Consider the following 20,597-nt stretch of genomic DNA (forward strand, 5'->3'; position numbering starts at 1 on the left):
ACCTCCTGCTCTTCAACGGTGCTCTTGTTAAGAACCACCCATGATTACTTTAATCCACCGCTGATTACTGCAGATGTATTTTTCCTGGAGAAATGATTGAATATGGAGGAAGAGTGCCTACCTTCACCAGAAGAGCCAGACAGATCTATCACTACGTATACTCTTCCTTCTGGTTCCAAGTCGATCTGAAAGTGAGGAAAACAAAACAAATTTAGTTGGATGGATTAAAAATCAGAAATAGCTCTGCAATGAACCTATCACTTAAAACAAACTGGATACATGTTATTTAAGAATCACAGGCATTCCTCAAAGATATATGCATTTCAATAAAATTAACTTTTTTATTGTGGGCCTCTGGTGTTACTTTTACTTTTTGGGTGTCTCCACACATGAGTTCTCATTTGAGAAACAGATTGGCAGTGAGCCTTTCATCACAGTGCCATCCCGCTTACACTGCCCACATGATCAGTAGTGATTGGCGTCACAGAGACAAAATGGTACAGAAACCCCTTTCAGGCCATAACTTTTCCGCCACTATTTTACGTAGACAATGGAGAAGTCAGTGGATCTCTATACTGCACTAGCTCCCTGGCTGTTTTCTCGCTTTGCATTTTCTTTAGAACACAATGAGGGAGAACGTGCGTTAAAAAAACTTTTGGGACTACAGTGGAGGCAGCCATCTTTTTAAATGAGCCAACATTTAAATCATTTTACCACATCTTCCAACATGACTGATAAAAATCTGATCAATCCCAACTGGATGGGATTAGCTGTTCTGGAGCAAATTTTGGATCAACATACATGTTCATAATAGACCTGTAAAAGGGAGGTTTATGCCACAATACTTAATTCATCATTAGATACCCCATTAAATATACAGTCGGAAACAACATAAAAGCAATTGTCAGCACAGTGGAAATAGTGGAGAGTCTGCTGGTTGGTGCATGACTGCGGTTTCCATAATGTATTACCGTGTCCTTAGTAGTGGGGATTTCTGCATATTCCAGGCATTCCTGCTCTGAGTGCACAGCAATAAACTACCAACACAGTTACTATTTTTAAGGTGAAATTTATTAGTTGCAAAAGGTGTCTGGTTCTTTAGTTTCCCATAAACTTTCATGAGAATCTCTCATTTTAAGTTCAAAGTAGTTAATTTACAACGCAGACACAGCTCACCTGATCTGTAGCCAACTTTCGATGTCTGCTTGCATAATATTACAGATATTGAATGTGCCTCGTAGAGGTTAGTGCAACATGATAAACAAAGCCAAAAAACAGTCCCACTTATAAACTCACATAAAACTACGCTGTGGCTAGCTAAATAAAATGCTTATAAAAACTGAATAACAATCTTTATTGTCACTTGCGTGCGACAGATCAGGACCGCCATGATTTACTGACCGTTTTCAACTACTGATCACATGACTTCACCACAGATCTATATATCATTGCCAGGAAAACCGCTGATCACATGACTTCATCACAGATAATCTATACATCATTGCGAGGACAACCGCTGATCACATGACTTCAGCACAGACGATCTATATATCATTGCCAGGACAACCATTGAACCAATACCATTGCAACCAAGCAGCATGAAAGTCATTATATATTTTGGGTTTGGAACGACTAACATGGTAACCCAATTTCCAAAATTGAGAACAAGCAGCAACCAAGTTAGAAACGTAGGATGGACACACAACTTAAATCACCAACCCCCCACAGATTTTTTTTTTTTAGTTAAGCACATTAAAAGCATGCAACTGAATCTTAGCTATACTCTTAAAAGTCATTATCTCTTTTTCAAAAGCTCTCTGGTTGGCAAACACAAATGGCTACCAGACACAGTCAGTCTGCTACTCAGACACAGACTCGCAGCTCTCAGCATGTCATGTGATGATTTGTAACACTCCTTCTAAACATTCAAAATGGCATTTTATTGTTTGCGCCCAATGATTCATCTGAGACCACTTCTTTTGACTGCACGAAGCACCAAACAAAAGGGGACATGTCACAGACCTGAAATTGACCAATGGTCTCCAGCAACAGCTTAAGAGGCTTGTGACCTTAATACCCCGAAGTTTTGAAAATGTGCGATTTTAGAGGTACATTTATGAAAATTGGTTCACTTACAACTACAGCACCCTTATCCCAATCACTTGTGCCCCAGTGTTCCATAAACATCACACATATAATCTAAAGTGTTTTCATATCATTTAAGTTTAATTAAATGTATGATTTTTTATCTAGATTTTCTCTATATTCTTATCTATTATTTCAACTGAGAAGAAACATAATGTAGTAGTCTAGGTAAAAAAAAAATACATAGAACTGACACAGTTTTGAAAAACATCCATATGCTGCAAGCCTCTCCTGGAGTAAATATTACTCAAATATGACTGCAGCGTTTCTTAGGTTGCAGTAGCTCCATACAACCAGTAGGTGCTGCTGTGTTCTTTATTGTTATCACAGACCGCACTCTGGTAGCAGTGAAGCAGATGTATTAATAGTAAGTAACCTTCACATAGGATGGGGTAAGTGTCCTTACTTGTTTCTAACAAAGAATGGGTTAAACATTTTGATGAACAAGAGACACATCTTCTGTGGAAAATAGTCCTGCTTGAAGCCAAACTGGCACTTAGGCTTGTTGTTTCAGTATTACAGCAAAGCGAATCATAATCCTCTAAAGAAAATTGACTTATTTTAATTGTTAATAACAGACTGCTTTTAAAACGCCATTAATTTCAGAGACGCAGGCCAAGCGGCTGCTGCTCGAGTAGAAAATAGGTCTCAGGTTTCAGCCGCTTCAAACCATCCTAATCTAAAAAAAATATAAATGAAATAAAATAAATAAAATAAGCAGTTAAAACCAAGCTGGATAAAGCAGTAGAAGTTTAATAGAATAATAACAGAAGATCGGTCTCCTCCGATTCATGATGGACGAGAAATTAAAAATTGGATTAACCGCTTTATCTACAGGTATATCGGGTTTAGTACTAGTGCCTACAGGGTATACAGCAACATATTTCTAATAAGCATAAAATCATTGTCCATCTTATTAATTAAGAACCATGAATTATATGGTATACAAATCACACCCAAACCAGAAATGATAATAATTAACATAAACATATTACAAGTGGACAGAGAGCGTGAAGAACAATGACCTGTAACCTGTGCCTCAGCTTAGGACGTATTGCCTAAAGGAAGCTCACACAACGTGTGGCACTACAGCAGCATACAATGAGCCGGAGAACAACAGGCAGCTAGCGCTAAACAACTGGTCTTAGCTATAACCCATTGCCAATGGCAATATATTCCCTAATTATAATCACTATTTTAAAAATAGTTATTCTGCACGTCATATTTTCCACTTCTTAACATGAATGGGTGACGTTATGCTAGTAGCCCTGTAAAGTCGTAATTATCATTGATACACTTAAACAGCATCAATTGCTCAATGCAACCTGCAGGCATCCTGTCAATAGGAACCTTTCCCTCATAACTACTAGTCAGGCCTCATGAATATTAGTCATTAACTATCTCAGTGGTGTCGATGGCTCCTGGTGAATTTAAAGGCTACATTCTCAAACAAGTACACAAAAAAGACTGTCTTTGTTGCGTGTGGATGGCAGGGGGCTCTTCAGATAGAATGGTGCCCCTCATCTGCCCAATAAACTGCCCACACGCATCCAGATCTCGTCATTCCAAACCTTTAGCTAAAGTCACGTAGATCCAATTGTTCAGCCTGTCTTATGATCTGATTGGGTACAGGTTATTCTATCTACACCCAATTCAAAACTGAAAGATTAAAATGAGTTGCTTGAACCCTACTTAGACCCACCTTAAAGAGGTTCTCCTACTGTCTTGTTCAGTACGCTTACTTGGTTGGGCACATATGGTACAACATTGGGTCAATTTGATTAAATAAACTAACTGGCTCACCAGATCTCTGCCCGTATATAAACTGAACAAAAAGGACTGTATACAGTTGGGGTTATTTTGTATTGGCACACAGGAATTAAATTAATTAACCTCTCTGTGAAGATCTGGAGTGTTGGCGGGTGTGTGTGTGTGTGTGTGTGTATTAAATATATATATATATATATGTTTGCCCTTTCAGCATTATCTCCTTATTTGGCTGAAATCCGGAAGAACAGTTTTTGAAGAGGATTCTCTACCTTCTTCTAAACATCACTGACCTTATTCCACGGTACGCAGTTTAATACATTCCTCTATACTACTCATTTGGTATTACACTATGGGGCGCCCTGCCTGTTTATTGTTGCAGTGATCATCGTTTGTCCGGACTAACCATATGGTCTCAGGGCATTTAAAGGCTGCCGCTCGTATATGAGTGAAGTGTTCTTGGACTTTCTTTAATTGGGACTATTTTGGTGTATATAACACACACCAGTGATATAGATCTTAGTATCATCGTTGTGATAGACAGCGCCACCTTATATCTATTTTTTGTTGTCAATTATCATCATCATCACTTATTTATATAGCGCCACTAATTCCGCAGCGCTGTACAGAGAACTCATTCACATTAGTCCCTGCCCCATTGGAGCTTACAGTCTAAATTCTCCAATATAGACACACACACACACAGACAGACAGACACTAGGGTCAATTTTGATAGCAGCCAATTAACCTACCAGTATGTTTTTGGAGTGTTGGAGGAAACCGGAGCACCCGGATGAAACCCACGCAAACACAGGGAGAACATACAGATAAGGCCACGGTTGGGAATTGAACACATGACCCCAGCGCTGTGAGGCAGAAGTGCTAACCACTAGGCCACTGTATATATCTATAATATAAATGTCTAGTGACGTGTGTTAGTCTGTCTGTGTGTGGAAAAAATAAAACCAAGCTGCAGCGCCACCTGCTGGGCGGAGTTCTACACTGACCTACTAAATTTGGTATACTAAGATGTTTTTAATTTGTTAATTTAATTTGTTAATTGTTAAAAGTGTTTATAAAGATTTAAAAAAATATATATATATATATATATTTCTTAAAGGAGAAGTGACAGTTGGGAGTGGTTGGTGGTTGCCGGGGGTGACAGTGGGGAGTGGTTGGAGGTTGAGGCCTGGGCTATGGCCCAAATGCATGACAAGAACCTTTTTAACACCTTAAGTAGCTTGATTTGACTAGAATGCATGAGTATCATGCACGGGTTAACATATATAATATATATATATATATATATATATCTCAGCTACTGCATTGGAAAATAAGCTGTCTATTGCAGCTTATGTATAATTCCTTACGTTTCATGGTTTTTAGTGAGAAACATCCCCACATAAGATATTACACCATGTGAGTTCATCTAGTGTTTTGTAGGAATTTTAGAATAAAACCAAGTTATTTTTTAATAAAAAAGTTAAAAGCTATTTTCTCAGGCTGTGTCCATCCATCCTGAACTACCAAGAGATACATAACAGCATCTCTAGGGTGGATGTGTAATGTGTTAATCTGATATGGCTTTTCAAATAGTTTCTGAATTGCATCATCTTTCTAATGTACGGGACCATTCCACTCCCAGCTGTTGCTATGGTAACATAAACAAAATCTATTACATGGAAGGTCAGGGATATTACTTGATTTGTTTAAAAAAAAAAAAAAGCACTGGACTGAGCATAAAATACAAAGTAATATAAAGTACAGTATACAGAGTAACTATATTTAATATTTTTCAGAGGTATAAGTTATGTTTAATTTAGGCAAGAGGTATTTCTGTGACTTTCCATCTGTTCTCTAGAACAGTTAATTAGAACTACAGAACCCAGCATGCCTTGACACAATCTGGGGAGCCACAGATAGCCTTGAGGTGGTCACAAGCTGGTCAATCCTGCTGCCCTATACGAGGGGGTGGCAACAGGATCATTGACCAGCGTGGTTACAGCTGAATAACGTCCAGCATGAACGGAGCCGAAAACTCAGGCAGATAGTGGTGATATGAGGTCATCATCTAACCACATTAACCATCATGCAATGATATTTGAAAGGATTCCTAAACTGGCATTTTCAGACCCCATGTGTTGCAATATTAGGGCAAATGTGATATTGCAGCGTGTGGTCAGCCTCAGGGCATATAAAACACACAGCGCATGTGAACATGTCGTTTCTAGTGTTCCCATACCTGCTGACGTTTTTGTGCTTACATTGCAACGGGTTGCCTTTACCGCATTTAAACACAGCGGGAATTATACAGTGATCGCTAACTTGTGTTTTTACTAGTATTTTGAATGCCAGCGGGTTATGGCCTAAGATATTGCAGAGGAATTTGACAGATGCATACAAATAGATAAAACATGGAGAAGACTGTTATTGGCTCTTATCTGTTATGACAATCACACACACACACATTACAATCTTTTTGAATTTAATGAATTTATTCGATCACAATCCAATTCATTCTGATCTCATACTTCCGGACACCCACACAGGCACAGATTTCTGTACTATTAGACTGTACTGGTGGACGGTAACGTATATGGGTACCTTAAAACTCTGTCACAAACTTGGTGATTTGTATCATGTCTGCGTTAGATAAAACTCAGATGAGCAAATCCATTTGTAGAAAGAAAAATCTAGAAAGACATCCAAATGAATCAAATTGTGAAATTTGTTTTGCTGTTAAGCAGTGGGATTGCACAAATATACTAACAAACAGCAGGGGGTAAATGTATCAAGCTAAGAGTTTTCCGGCAGGTTTGAAAAGTGGAGATGTTGCCTATAGCAACCAATCAGATTCTAGCTTTCATTTTGTAGAATGCACTAAATAAATGATAGCTGGAATCTGATTGGCTTTTCAAACCCGCCTGAAAACTCTCAGCTTGATACATTTACCCCCCAGGGGCTAGATTTACTAAGCTGCGGGTTTAAAAAAGTGGGGATGTTGCCTATAGCAACCAATCAGATTCTAGCTGTCATTTTGTAGAAGGTACTAAATAAATGAAAGCTAGAATCTGATTGGTTGCTATAGGCAACATCCCCACTTTTTCAAACCCGCAGTTTAGTAAATCTAGCCCCAGGTCTTCTACATCTGTACATATTAATTTGGCTACCGGATATACAGGTGACAAACAATATTTCATTTTATACAGGAAGGGTAATCAATATGGAAGCGAATCCTCACTTGTAATGTCAAATATGAAGAGATTTGGGAAATTAACCCTACTCTAGCCCTAAGCATAGTAGTAGCTGAATATTGTTTTCAATACTGTTTTGTAAATAGAGTATACAAGAGAATACTCCACTCTTATAACTAGGGTAAAAATAATTACAGCCTAATAGCCAATTAGCCATGGTGATAACTTGCTCAAACAATTTCCCCCAAGCATATGAATGGCCTGCCCTTGTTTATACATATACACTCAAAATACTAGTAAAATCTGCCTTTTAAAGCCAGTGAATATGAGGCCTTAAACATGACATATTTATGTACATTTTAAATGCACAATAAATTTTTGCTCAATTTAACAGACTGCAAACAAATAAAATAGTGAATGTGGAATGTACAAAACATTAGGTTAGTTGATTCATTAATACTTTTATGACATCAGAATTTGACAGGTTAGCCCAGTGGATCCCAAACTTTTTCAGTTCAAGGCACTCTTAGGGTCTCCAAAAAAATTTCAAGCCACCCCTAAGCCAAAATAATTACCAAGTAGTCCCCTGCCTTGCTTACCATTGGCCCTGGCTGAGGCACCCCTGTGAGATCGCCGAGGCACCCCAGGAAGCCTAGGCGCACAGTTTGGGATCCACTGGGTTAGCCCTTAAAATGACTGTAGGCCTGGTGAAGACAAGTACAGTTGAACAGGTTGGATAAATACTCTGAGCCCTGTAAACCGCTCAGGATGCTCTGTGTATTCTCCACAACCATGTTCTCTTCTCCGCAACTGACTAAAGGTATAATTAAAGGTCACAAAGCAGAGGAAAGCTATAAAAAATATATATCTTAATGCTTCCAGATTGGAATTTCAGCTGGAAAAAAATAATAATTAATAAATGGAAATTAATGGGACCTGCTGAAATCATGATCTGAAGTACCAAGAAAAATCTCAGTTAGAACTGCTCATGAATTGGTCAAAGCCAAACTCATACATCACTGTAAAGGCAGGGCCAGGGTAAGCTCTGTGGGTGCCCCTCTTCTCCTAAGATGTTGCCCCCCCCTCGGGCATTGTGACCCCCACCCGATGCTTCTTCTCCTAGCAGGTGTGAGGTGAGGGCAGCATCGTCTGATTGGGAGTATGGGGACTGCCTGTGACATCATAGCTAAGCTCCACCCTCCTAGCATATATTGAGGAGCAGCATCTTACAGTATCACAGGTAAGAAGCTGCGACCCCTTCTCCTCCATGTCAGCCGGGGGTGCCACGGGACATAAAAAACACTGGATGAGTGTCATCTTGTTTTAGGCGTCCCCTAACCATTAGCGCCTTAGCCCACCCTGTGCTAAGAATCCAACCAGGAAATATTGGCTCGGTAGAAGGAAGAATGGATTCAACTAAATATAAATCCCTGGAGCCAATGTTCCAGATCCAATGCTCTTTTTTGCTTGTGACCAAACAGTTAAATCTTTGCTTTGGGATGTTTGGCACAACATCCTGAAATTCAGGAGCCTCCCGGAAATTCCGGGAGAGTAGGCAAGTATGATTAAAATCTGTGGAAATATGTCTTGTTTACGTTTCTACCCTGCAAAGGTTGTATTAACTTATTTTCTCTCAAAGGTTCAGTGGGACATGTAATCTGACCAGAGGCGCCCAAATGTTGCGTACAACTTTATTTAGATGTTTTATATATAAACAAATGCTTTTTCCATGTTAGTTATTCTTGAGTTTACTTTAAAGCAGACACTATTATCTGTTCCTTTAATGGGGTTATCATGTGCACAGCAGGTTCTATTTTTATCACCTTGTGCAAAATCCTTTTTGATTACATAATGACAAGCTGAGATTGCAAATACACTGTGAGCCACATAGCAGAACCAAAGTAGCAATACTCTGCAGTAGTACTACTGCAGGTCTGGACAACAAGGCTCAGCATGCTTTGCCAGACGATAATCAGCAGAAAGCAGGCAGCGTATGTTGGGATGTGTAGTTTCCCAACACCTAGAGGGCCACAAGATGTCCGGGTCTGCACTACAGCATATAGAAAACATATACACAGCAGAGACACCCATAGCTTGTGTAGTTGGCCTAATGCCTAGATCAGTGGTTCCCAAACTGTGCGCCTAGGCTCCCTGGGGTGCCTCGGCGATCTCAAAGGGGTGCCTCGGCCAGTTGTAAGCAAAGTGGGGGACAACTTGGAAATTATTTTGGCTTAGGGGTGGCCTAGATTATTAAAAATCTCAGTTCCTTGTGGAACAAAAAATGTAATGCTGCCCACAAAGGCTGGCCTTTCCACGATAGGCAACTTCTCCACTTTTTCAAACCCGTGTATTGCGAAAACATAAAATAAAATTGAAAAGAGTGGAGATGTTCCCTATAGCAACCAATCAGATTCTAGTTATCATTTAATTAGTACAGTCTACACAATGACAGCTGGGCAGAGAGCCGGGTTAAACCTACTGTAATAACGGTAATAGTTTTAACGCCGGGGGAATTGAACTCCGCCTCTAGAATCGGATTGGTTGCTATAGGCAACATCTCCACTTTTTCAAAACCGCAGTTTAGTAAATATACCCCCTGATGTTTTTTAGAAATGCTGATGGAGAGAATGAGTCTCTTCCATGGAAAGTACTTGAGCTAAGGGGTAATCCTTCCTCCACTTTTAAGTATGCAAATATTTTTGATTTAGTAGGTTATGACGGAGTCTGGGAAAAGTATGTTCATGCAATGGCCCCTGGCACTAAAGTCATGATATATGGTGTTTCTAGGTATTATATTTTTCTAGTGAAATGTGATGAATCTGTACTCCAGGCCTCCTAAGATACATTACATTTCAATAGAAAAATATTTTCCCTTTGTCTTGCCACACTTCTCTAGTATGTCGGAGAAACGTGGCATCTAAGCCTTAGAACGAGTTGGTTTTTTTCCTAAGCCCAGTTTGTATTCCTAAAGTTCCACATGGGACTGAAGCCTATTAGAGTTACACCTGGAAATGTATTAATCCAAGTCCATTTATGTAATTTTAGATACAGCGTACTCTAACTAGGCCACGTTCTCCAGGGAACATGTTACACCTACGTGGCCGCTCCCCTACTGTACATCACTGGTACTTGCATGCCCCCGATCTACATCTCCAGATTTAGGGAGCTGCAAATGTTGGGCAGCACGGTGGCTCAGTGGTTAGCACTTCTGCCTTACAGCACTGGGGTCATGAGTTCCATTCCCGACCATGGCCTTATCTGTGTGGAGTTTGTATGTTCTCCCCGTGTTTGCGTGGGTTTCCTCCGGGTGCTCCGGTTTCCTCCTACACTCCAAAAAAAAACATAGTGGTAGGTTAATTGGCTGCTAACAAGTTGACCCTAGTATGTGTGTCTGTATGTGTGTGTGTGTGTGTTAGGGAATTTAGACTGTAAGTCCCAATGGGGCAGGGATTGATATGAGTGAGTTCTCTGTACAGCGCTGCGGAATTAGTGGCGCTATATAAATAAATGGTGATGATGATGAAGTGTAAGTAACTCTAAACCCAGACACATTTTACTGTGCATCTACCTCTACCCCTGAATACATCACCTCCACATGTTGATGACCACAGGGCCTTGCAGGAGATTGCTGTATATGTTCATGCCATTGCTGCAGAAGAATGCAGCTGAATCCCGGGGGGCAGGGGGGCAACGGCCCCCCGGGCCGCTGGGTCAGACGGTTATTAAGGCGGGGGGGGTAGGCCGGCCGGCCGCTCCCCCGATGCAAAATACATAATTTTCCCCTGCGGACGCATCTGATGATATCCCCTGTCATGTGATGCAGCCGCCTGTCTGCCCCCCGGGCTTCCCTCTCCCAGCCCGCGCCTGCCTGAGCCTGACCGGGGCAGAGTCAATCTGACACCTTGTGTGTGTGCGCAGATAGATAGAACATATCTGAGCACATATTTGGAACTATGACATAACCTGTAAAGTAAAAGGCAACGCAGCATTATAAATTGTTTAAAGGTCTGTCCGCTCTCTGTATACCATGTTGGATGAAAGAAAGGGCATGTTCAGGCTGAATATATAAATGTTACCATTTTCTTCTCACTGTGAAACCAAAGAGCAACAATTTGCGATCCTCTTATGGAAAGCATTGCTGCCCACATAGTCGTCCAAAACAAAGACATCAGCGTAACCCTTCCAGCCTCACAAAACTCTCTCTCTCTGCCCAAAACCACAAGTGACAGATTGCATTTTCTATCACAGAAAGCAAATCAGAAGATTAAATTATCAGATTTAAAAATGAGAGAGATTAAGTGATTAGATTGCAGAACACAAGGCTGCCATCACATTTATTAGAATATTTTTTTTTTAAATGACATTCATTTAAATAGGTTCTGTCATTGATGACATATTTATGTATAAAATGAATCAAATATGCTTTTATAAAGACATTTGTTGCTAAATGAGTTGATTAGAATATTTATTTTCTGACTGTCAATCCAGATGTTATGAGGATTTACTACTTGAACCTTTACGGTTTTATGTTTTCCTGCTTACAATCCCTCCGGCCACATGAAAGTGACAGCAGGTCTCTGTCACTTTATGAACTGCGTTACTTTTTATCCTCCCCTTGTACAAACATCTGTAGAATTAACACACCAGACGACTGCTGCAATATGGGTTATTAACAGCTCAGTTTGTTCTTTATAGGGTCCTTAATGACCTTCAAGAGGCCATGTGACCTTCTCATCTACGTAAGGCATTAGAACATTTCCATATGTATCGCAGAGCTGAAGTAGCAGGGAGCAGTTACACAATGCTAGCGACATGTCAAGGGTGCTTCATGAATATTCATGAAACCAGAAGTTGCAGCATTAAGCTGGTGCCAGACACCTCTACCTCCAGGAAGAGGGTAATAGTTATATAAGAGCTTCTTACAATAAACAACTATTTTTTTGTATAGGTTAGGTACAGAATACAGTCACTGTATAGTTTAGGTAGGGCATACTCTCACTGTACAGATTGTGTAGGGAGTACAACATACTTGCCAACTCTCCCTGAATGTCAGGGAGACTCCCTGAAATAGGGGTGATCTCCCTCACTCCCTGAAGAGTCTGGCATTCTCCCTGATGCTGAGCCAGTACAAGACGCGGTTGGCTTTGCCATCTGTGGCATGATGACACAGTTCAGAAATTGTGTCCTATGTCCATGTATTGATGCCTCTGGAGGTGGCCATTTTCATGGAGACCAAAATTTAATCAAAGACTGACAGGTAAGACAACATGACTTCAGTAATGGAGACAGAAATGTAAAAGACACTTCAGTCTCTATAGATTCATTAGCTTCTTTTCCTTAACGCATAGTTGCCTACTCTCCCAGAGACTCCCACATTTCTGGGAGACCTCCAGAGATTCTTGCCCAGCAATAGATAAATAGTGGGGGCGGGGCTTCATGGTGCAAATATGTAATTCTTAGCCCCACCCCCTATTGTAATTTGTCGAAATTGTGAAACCAGTTTAGAAAGGGGGATGGGTCAAAATTATGCAATTCCTCAAGCCCCGTCCCTGCACCTCCCCCGGAATCTCCCTGAAGCCAATGAGGAAAAGTTGGCAAGTATGGAGTGCAGTCACTGTATAGTTTAGTTGGGGAATACAGTCACTGTATAGTTTAGGTTGGGAATACAGTCACTATATAGTTTAGGTGGGGAGTACAGTCACTGTATTGTTTAGATGGGGAATTCAGTCACTGTACAGATTGTGTAGGGAGTACAGTCACTGTATAGATTAGGTAGGGTGTACAGTCACTGTATAGATTAGGTAGGGTGTACAGTCACTGTATAGATTAGGTAGGGTGTACAGTCACTGTATAGATTAGGTAGGGTGTACAGTCACTGTATAGATTAGGTAGGGTGTACAGTCACTGTATAGATTAGGTAGGGTGTACAGTCACTGTATAGTTTAGATAGGGTGTACAGTCACTGTATAGATTAGGTAGGGTGTACAGTCACTGTATAGATTAGGTAGGGTGTACAGTCACTGTATAGATTAGGTGGGTGTACAGTCACTGTATAGATTAGGTAGGGTGTACAGTCACTGTATAGATTGTGTAGGGTGTACAGTCACTGTACAGATTGTGTAGGGAGTACAGTCACTGTATAGATTAGGTAGGGTGTACAGTCACTGTATAGATTGTGTAGGGTGTACAGTCACTGTATAGATTAGGTAGGGTGTACAGTCACTGTATAGATTGTGTAGGGTGTACAGTCACTGTACAGATTGTGTAGGGAGTACAGTCACTGTATAGATTAGGTAGGGTGTACAGTCACTGTATAGATTGTGTAGGGTGTACAGTCACTGTATAGATTGTGTAGGGTGTACAGTCACTGTATAGATTGTGTAGGGTGTACAGTCACTGTATAGATTGTGTAGGGTGTACAGTCACTGTATAGATTGTGTAGGGTGTACAGTCACTGTATAGTTTCTGTAGGGAATACCGTTCAAATTTCCAATGGACAGTATACGTCTTTGTACTTAATGTCCAGGGCATGAAAAATCTGACAGAGAACATTAAGAGGGGGTTTCCACTTTAAATATCACCCTCCTTTCCAATAATACTACTTTTTTGGGGATCCCTTCCTTGTAACCCCCTCCACTCTATGAGTCTCAGTGCTCTCCTATAGGCAGACAGGACCTATGCTGATCACCTTTGGTACTGCTCTGGTCTTACCATAGGAGAGGTCCGATGAGCAGTTCTAATGGGATTGGAGAAACCCCAGCAGCGCTGAACGTGATTGGGAGAGGACGCAGCTAGATGCGAGTGCTGATAAAGACAGTAAATGGGGAGCACTTGGGAAGGGAGAGTATACAGGACAGGGGATATTATTAGAAACACCCTTAAAGCTAAAGATCCATCGATCAAATCTTATCAGTCTTTTATCCTTGTTCTCAGTCTCTGGGCCAAAATCGTCTCTTCATCCTCTACTATGCTCCTTTTAAACGCTCTCCAGGAGGTCTTGTTTCCGGTTCAGCTTTTATTATCTATATGAATTACACTATCATTCAAATTGTTTTGGGGGGAGGGGTGCAGATGGCCAAATATGTACATTATTAACTTTTCTGGTGGAAACACCAGCATATATTACGTTTGTTCATGACCTATTTGTGAGCTGGAGACTTCAGCTGACATGTATCAAATTGGTTTTAAAAGATAATAGTCTAAATACTCACATGCCCCCCCCCCCCCCCTCACAGATAGGATTGGCAGGCAGCCAGGCTACTGTTAGCTTTCCTTACATTGATACAATAATATTATAATCCTCCCCAAAACAGTTCCAGAAAGCCTGTCACCAGACTCTACACTAGCTTTTATATTTTATTAATAAATAGTGCCATATGGAAAAAAACAGAAACATTGTAACCCTGTTGAGAGGAAGCAAATAATAGAACACACTCTCTATGCATTCACCCAGGCTAGCTTCAGGAGATCAGCGAGCTACGTAGGAAGCCAGCCTAGGAGAACACAGCGTATGTTGACAGCTGGGATTGGCAAACTATTAACTGGAGAATGCACTATATTACATGCTCTCTATAGATGAATGGGTAGAAGGAGGAACCCTGTGTTTTGTTTCATCTGTTTGCTTTGCAAATCACATGGTATACAAAGCACTATGCAATACAGAACACAACCCCAATGTATAAACCTGGTGACAAGTTGTCAGAGAATTGTGATACCTGTAAATCTTCTCAGCCATTTGAGAGATTAGAAATTAAGATGATTTTGTTTTATTAACAACTGAGGATATCATCATCATCATCATCACCATTTATTTATATAGCGCCACTGATTCCACAGCGCTGTACAGAGAACTCACTCACATCAGTCCCTGCTCCATTGGAGCTTACAGTCTAGATTCCCTAACATACACACAGACACACACACAGACAGAGAGAGTCTAGGGTCAATTTTGATAGCAGCCAATTAACCTACTAGTATGTTTATAAATGTAAACCACAAAAAAACAACATGTTTTTCTAGGATCACAGTCAATGGAAGAAAGTTTAAATTAACTTTACATAAACAAAAATTAATTGAAATAAAGTTGTGTTTCCCTGCATGGATTTGAGTTATTTACATAACATTGCAGTGTATAGGATCAGATTATACTGCAACTATTATTAACTGGTCTGAGCATCACTATTGTGCATGTTGTATTGTATCATATATTAGTATACAGACAGTCATTTTACATTATCATACAGATAATATTAATCAAATGTGTGAAATACTGCCTACAAAAACAATTATATTTATGTAAAATTTTGGAACTAGAATTTGAGGTGTCCATGGGGATACCAGGTCTGTCCTGTTTATCCCAATTTTGAAACATTAAGGGGTATATTTACTAACCTGTGGGTTTGAAAAAGTGGAGATGTTGCCTATAGCAACCAATCAGATTCTAGCTGTCATTTTGTAGAATGCACTAAATAAATGATAACTAGAATCTGATTGGTTGCTATAGGCAACATCTTTACCTTTTCAAACCTGCAATTTATATGGTGACGTGAATGGCCAGTTCAGACAGTTAGAATACTTCCTTAAAGAAGTTTATTAATTCAGGCTTCAGCTAACACATGATGTAATAGGGCAATTCTGCTAGCTGCTGAATAAGTTGAAACACTAAATAAAGGAAGCATTCCCAATCACAAGCATGTTTCAGTGTAATGTGCAGTGTGGTAGAATAACTTCCAACTAGAAGTGGTAGAATAACTTCCGCAATTATCATCATCGGTTATTTATATAGCGCCATTAATTCTGTAGCGCTGTACAGAGAACTCATTCACATCAGTCCCTGCCCCATGGGAGCTTACAATCTAAATCCCCCAACTTACACACACACACACACACACACACACACACACACACACAGACTAGGGTCAGTGTGATAGCAGCCAATTAACCTACTAGTATGTTTTCGGAGTGTGGGAGGAAACCGGAGCACCCGGAGGAAACGCACGCAAACACGGGGAGAACATACAAACTCCAAACAGTTAAGGCCATGGTCGGGAATTGAACTCATGACCCCAGTGCTGTAAGGCAGAAGTGCTAACCACTAAGCCACCGTGCCGCCCAATTACAGTCAACACGGTCAGGATGTGCCGCACAAATCAATATGTACACAGCACTTATTGTACTTGTCAAAAAAAAAATCTCAGTTATTTGTGACTCTTAAATAATAAAGGAAATTATTTCACAGCGAGTGTGGACCTTGGGTGTTACTATTATTAGATTCAAGCCTTACATAAGAAGGGGAAAAAACAGAATATAGTTGTGCATGCATCCCTGTAATACTCACGCTATAAGGCACAGAGCAATCTGAGGCCAAGTTCTACTCCCATGACCTCGCACAGTGCCGATTCGTCAAATATGCAGCACTAAGAAAGCTCTCCCAGGGGTTTTATGTGTTGCTGTTGGAGGCATTGGTCAGATTTCACTTTCTTTGAGAGCCAAAATTGACATTCGGAGTATCACAATCTTTAAATGTGAAGCATGCGTCTCGATGACTGTGTTCATCATTCTTCTACTTTAAACGATGAGCTAATTAAGGCTACATTTATAAAGATCTTTCACCCATGGAAAAACTCGTACAACCCTATTCATATTTTGGCAAAGCTCACCGAAACGTTAGAGTGAAAGGTTGTGGGAAAAAAAAAACTTTAGACTTTAAAAATGTAAAGTCGCCTCTATTAACGGAGGTGTGATGGAAAAAAGAAAATCAAAAATATCTCTGAAGCGACAAACACAGAATGTAGGATAAAGAATGAGAGGAAAAAAAGTTAAGCAGCTGATCTAACAGTTTTAATTAATTGAGTCATATAATTGCCAGACACTGTAAAATCTACTCTATTATTATTATTATCTATTATTAATAGATTCAATTCACATAGATTCAAATGAAAAGCGGAGGTGTTACTCATAGCAACCAATCAGACTCTAGCTTTTATTCTCTAGAATGTACTGGATATATTATAGCTAGAATCTGATTGGTTGCTATGGGCAACACATCCACTTTTCCTTTTTAGAATGTTTAATAAATCTACTCCTATGTCATCATTAAATATGCATACCTCCCAATGGTCCCTGATTTTTGAAGGGATATCCCAATTTTTGGACTGCAAAAGCTGAGTGTTCTTAACAGGAAGTAGGTGGAGTTTTGCCCAAATTACCCCAGTTGTGGCTGGAGTTTGGGAGGAACGGAGGAAGTGCTTATTTTCTTCCGCTTTGTTGGGAGGTATGAATATGTGCTAGTCTATAGAACAGGCCGATATGGAGATAAGGTCATATTGCCAGTTACTGCCCCAGGCTTGTTAGAAGCATACATCCCAAGTGTCCTGATCTGATAGGACTTGGTTTTGAATATAATCGGAACTACACACAAGTTCCGTGCTCCTGGTAAACACGGAACTTATGTGCAAATTGCTTTCTAATTTCAATCAATCAGTCTCATAGTACTTACATATATAGTCGTCTCTACAGTTGAAACTACGTTGGCCATTGGAACTGAACAAAAAAAAAAAAAAAAAAAAAAAAATATATATATATACATATACACACACGTACGTACGTACGTAAAGATGTTCAGTATATATGAACAGACCAGCACTGGCTTAGATAAAAATTTCAAAACATTTAATGACGTATAAAATGCGTTACAAAGTAATGCCCAGCGATCGTTTCAGTGTTCCACACTTTCCTCATATCATAAACTTTGAAAGAATAATATTAAAAAAAATATGTAAAATTATGATAAACCCACATCGATGCTGTGCTGTAAGTCCATCCCTAGGTATGGCCTACTTTACCTATATGGTAAATACAAAACTCTTTCTAATAAGGGGACTATGTACTATGGTCTTATGTTTACTTAAAGTCCACCAGCTTCCAACAGTAATGTACCCCTGGAAGATGTATTCAGATTTTGGCAGCTAAGCTTATGCTCTCTGTTGATTTCTTTTTTTTTTTTCATACAGTGCAATTATGGCTGGTGTTATCGTAGGAGGGCTTGTGCTGATGTGTTAATAAAGTGTGACACAGAGCAGCTGCACTTGGAACTGTGTGCTGCATGCCAAGAAAACGGTACATTCTTCTACATCCACATCACGTTGGAAATCAACGCTGTTCGGCAAACATACATTAACGGGTAATAAACTACATATCTGCATGTTTGTCAGAGATTTTAATTTTTCAATTCCTGAGTCTATATATATATATATATATATATATATATATATATATATATATATATATATATATATATATATATATATATATATATATATACACATACATACACACACACACATTCATACATACATACATACATACATACATACATATCTAATATATATAAGCCTAGCGACGTGTGTTAGTGTTAGTGTGTGTGTGTGTGTGTGTGTGTGTGTGTGTGTGTATGTACAAAACTATTTTGTCAGAAAGGGCTTATCCAATTGACCTGAAATTTGGTATACTGACATTATTTGACAAAAAAATTATAATAGTGAAGTCAGTTAACTTCCATCATCCCCCCTTCCCCCCGTGGGAGGGGTAGTAAAGGCTAAATTTACCAGTTGAGGGCTCAAACTCTTGACCGTGTGGGTATTTATTTACCAGAGCCTGTGTTTGGTCACGGACAATTGTATGTCGCATTTTCACAAGTACGGAGAAGCAGTGATGTGAAAGTGCAGGTTATGAATACTGCCCTTCAAGGAAGGCTGATTGAGCACAGCGATAAGGTGTTTAGCAGAAACGTTGTATATCGAGAGGTTTTAGAACAGTAAGACGATGGAGATTAAGGATGTGGCGATGAAAATGAAGGATGAGGTGATGAAGAAGAATGATGAGGTGGTGACATGTGGACAAAACCACGTTAAAAAAGGGCGCTTACGTCAGGAAGTAACGCTCTTCCCCTGAGGAGGCCTGGCCTAGCCCCAAATGCATGACAAGAGCCTTTTTAACACCTTAAGTAGCTTGATTTGACTAGAATATCATGCACGGGTTAACTTGTGTATACATACACACACATACATACATACATACATACATACATACATACATACATACATATATATATATATATATATATATATATATATATATATATATAAATTTGGCAAGTGTGTTGCTTAAAAATTATCCAGTTCTTCAACTTCTATACTCTGCAAGCTCCAGTGATATAAAATTGTCCGCTATCTTACCTATCAAGCGTTTCCAGTGCCACTTACATTGTTAGCTGGTCTGCGTGGGGTCAACGCTACCTTCTTTTCCATGGAAATAAAGGGATGTATCGAGGAACAGTTTTGTGTAGGCAGTAACCTAATACATACCTAAGTTCAGACAGCTCTCCCAGGACCTTAAATTGACCTTATCTGCTTCAGACCAGACCTGCTGATCCTCTCCTTTTCAGAGCAGCCCAGAGTACTGAGGGCTGTTGTTTGTATGTCTGTCTGTGCACAGCATTGGGAATACAGTGGGACTGACAGAAAAATACAAATGTTGGTATTTACCGAGTGCTGCAGATAAGAAATCCTACTGGTGGGAAAGTAAAGGCAATGTATAGTATAAAGTACAATGAATACGTTTCATACGTTTTCAATGAATACGTTTAAGTTTGTTTTTTTCAGTTACAAAATTGCAACAGTGGTGGCAGGTTCTTTGGCTGGGATTGGCTATAGATGATTAAAAATGTGTGGCTATGCAGAGACCAAGGGAATACCAATTAGGGGTGCAGGAGCTACAAGACTCTTAGGTAGGGTGACCCAGCCAGGGGTCTCCCCCCTCTGAAGTCCCCACTCCCCCCAAGACCCCCTACACTGCTCTCAAAAGAGCAGTGTGCAGACCATTTCTGAGTGACACGTATGGTAGACATCTCATGCCCAGAAGTGGCATTGTCCCTACCCAAATTTTCCTATAGGGTGCGGTAATGCGCTGTTCCACCCCTGGCAGTAACCTGGGAGCAAAGAAATTGGGGAGGCTTTCTGAAGTGCCTCGTGCCTGAGTGATATCAGTGCCTCATGGTTAATTCATAGGCTCCATTCTCATAAATACTAGATGAGCCCACAAAATGTCTCTCTCCACTCTGCGTAGGCGACAAAAATACTGTTAAATATACAAAACAAGCTGAATCTCTCTTTTTTTTGCCAGACAAGTTTGAAGCTAGATTTACTAATCCCAATGGACAGTGATCAGCACACACATTATCAGTATCTCTTTGCATCCGTTCTCATAGATAATTCATCGCCACCGCAAGCTTCCTGTGAGATTGCAGTCAGCTCGTTTTGATTTGAAAAGACCCGGAATCTGACACTACTAGAGAATAAAAAGAAAATGATTCTGCCCTCTTCACAAGCCAAGGTATAGATAATGATTATGGGTAAACCTTTTTCCATGTCTAGCTATTGGCTATATTAAATAACTTATTCAATAAAAAAAATCCATGTTTACATTAGACAT

General features: G+C 39.9%; 1 protein-coding gene across 1 annotated transcript in view; it reads right to left on the minus strand.

Moving 5' to 3' along the window:
- The window catches only part of PRKCE (protein kinase C epsilon), a 278,286-nt gene that overhangs the window by 170,033 nt on the left and 87,656 nt on the right, over positions 1 to 20,597 (minus strand). The window contains exon 2 of the mRNA XM_075204126.1: positions 122 to 185. Within this exon, the coding sequence (XP_075060227.1) occupies positions 122 to 185 (64 nt within the window). The remainder of the gene's footprint in view (positions 1 to 121; positions 186 to 20,597) is intronic.

This window comes from Mixophyes fleayi, chromosome 3 (genome assembly GCF_038048845.1).
Source record: "Mixophyes fleayi isolate aMixFle1 chromosome 3, aMixFle1.hap1, whole genome shotgun sequence".
NCBI lineage: Eukaryota > Metazoa > Chordata > Amphibia > Anura > Limnodynastidae > Mixophyes > Mixophyes fleayi.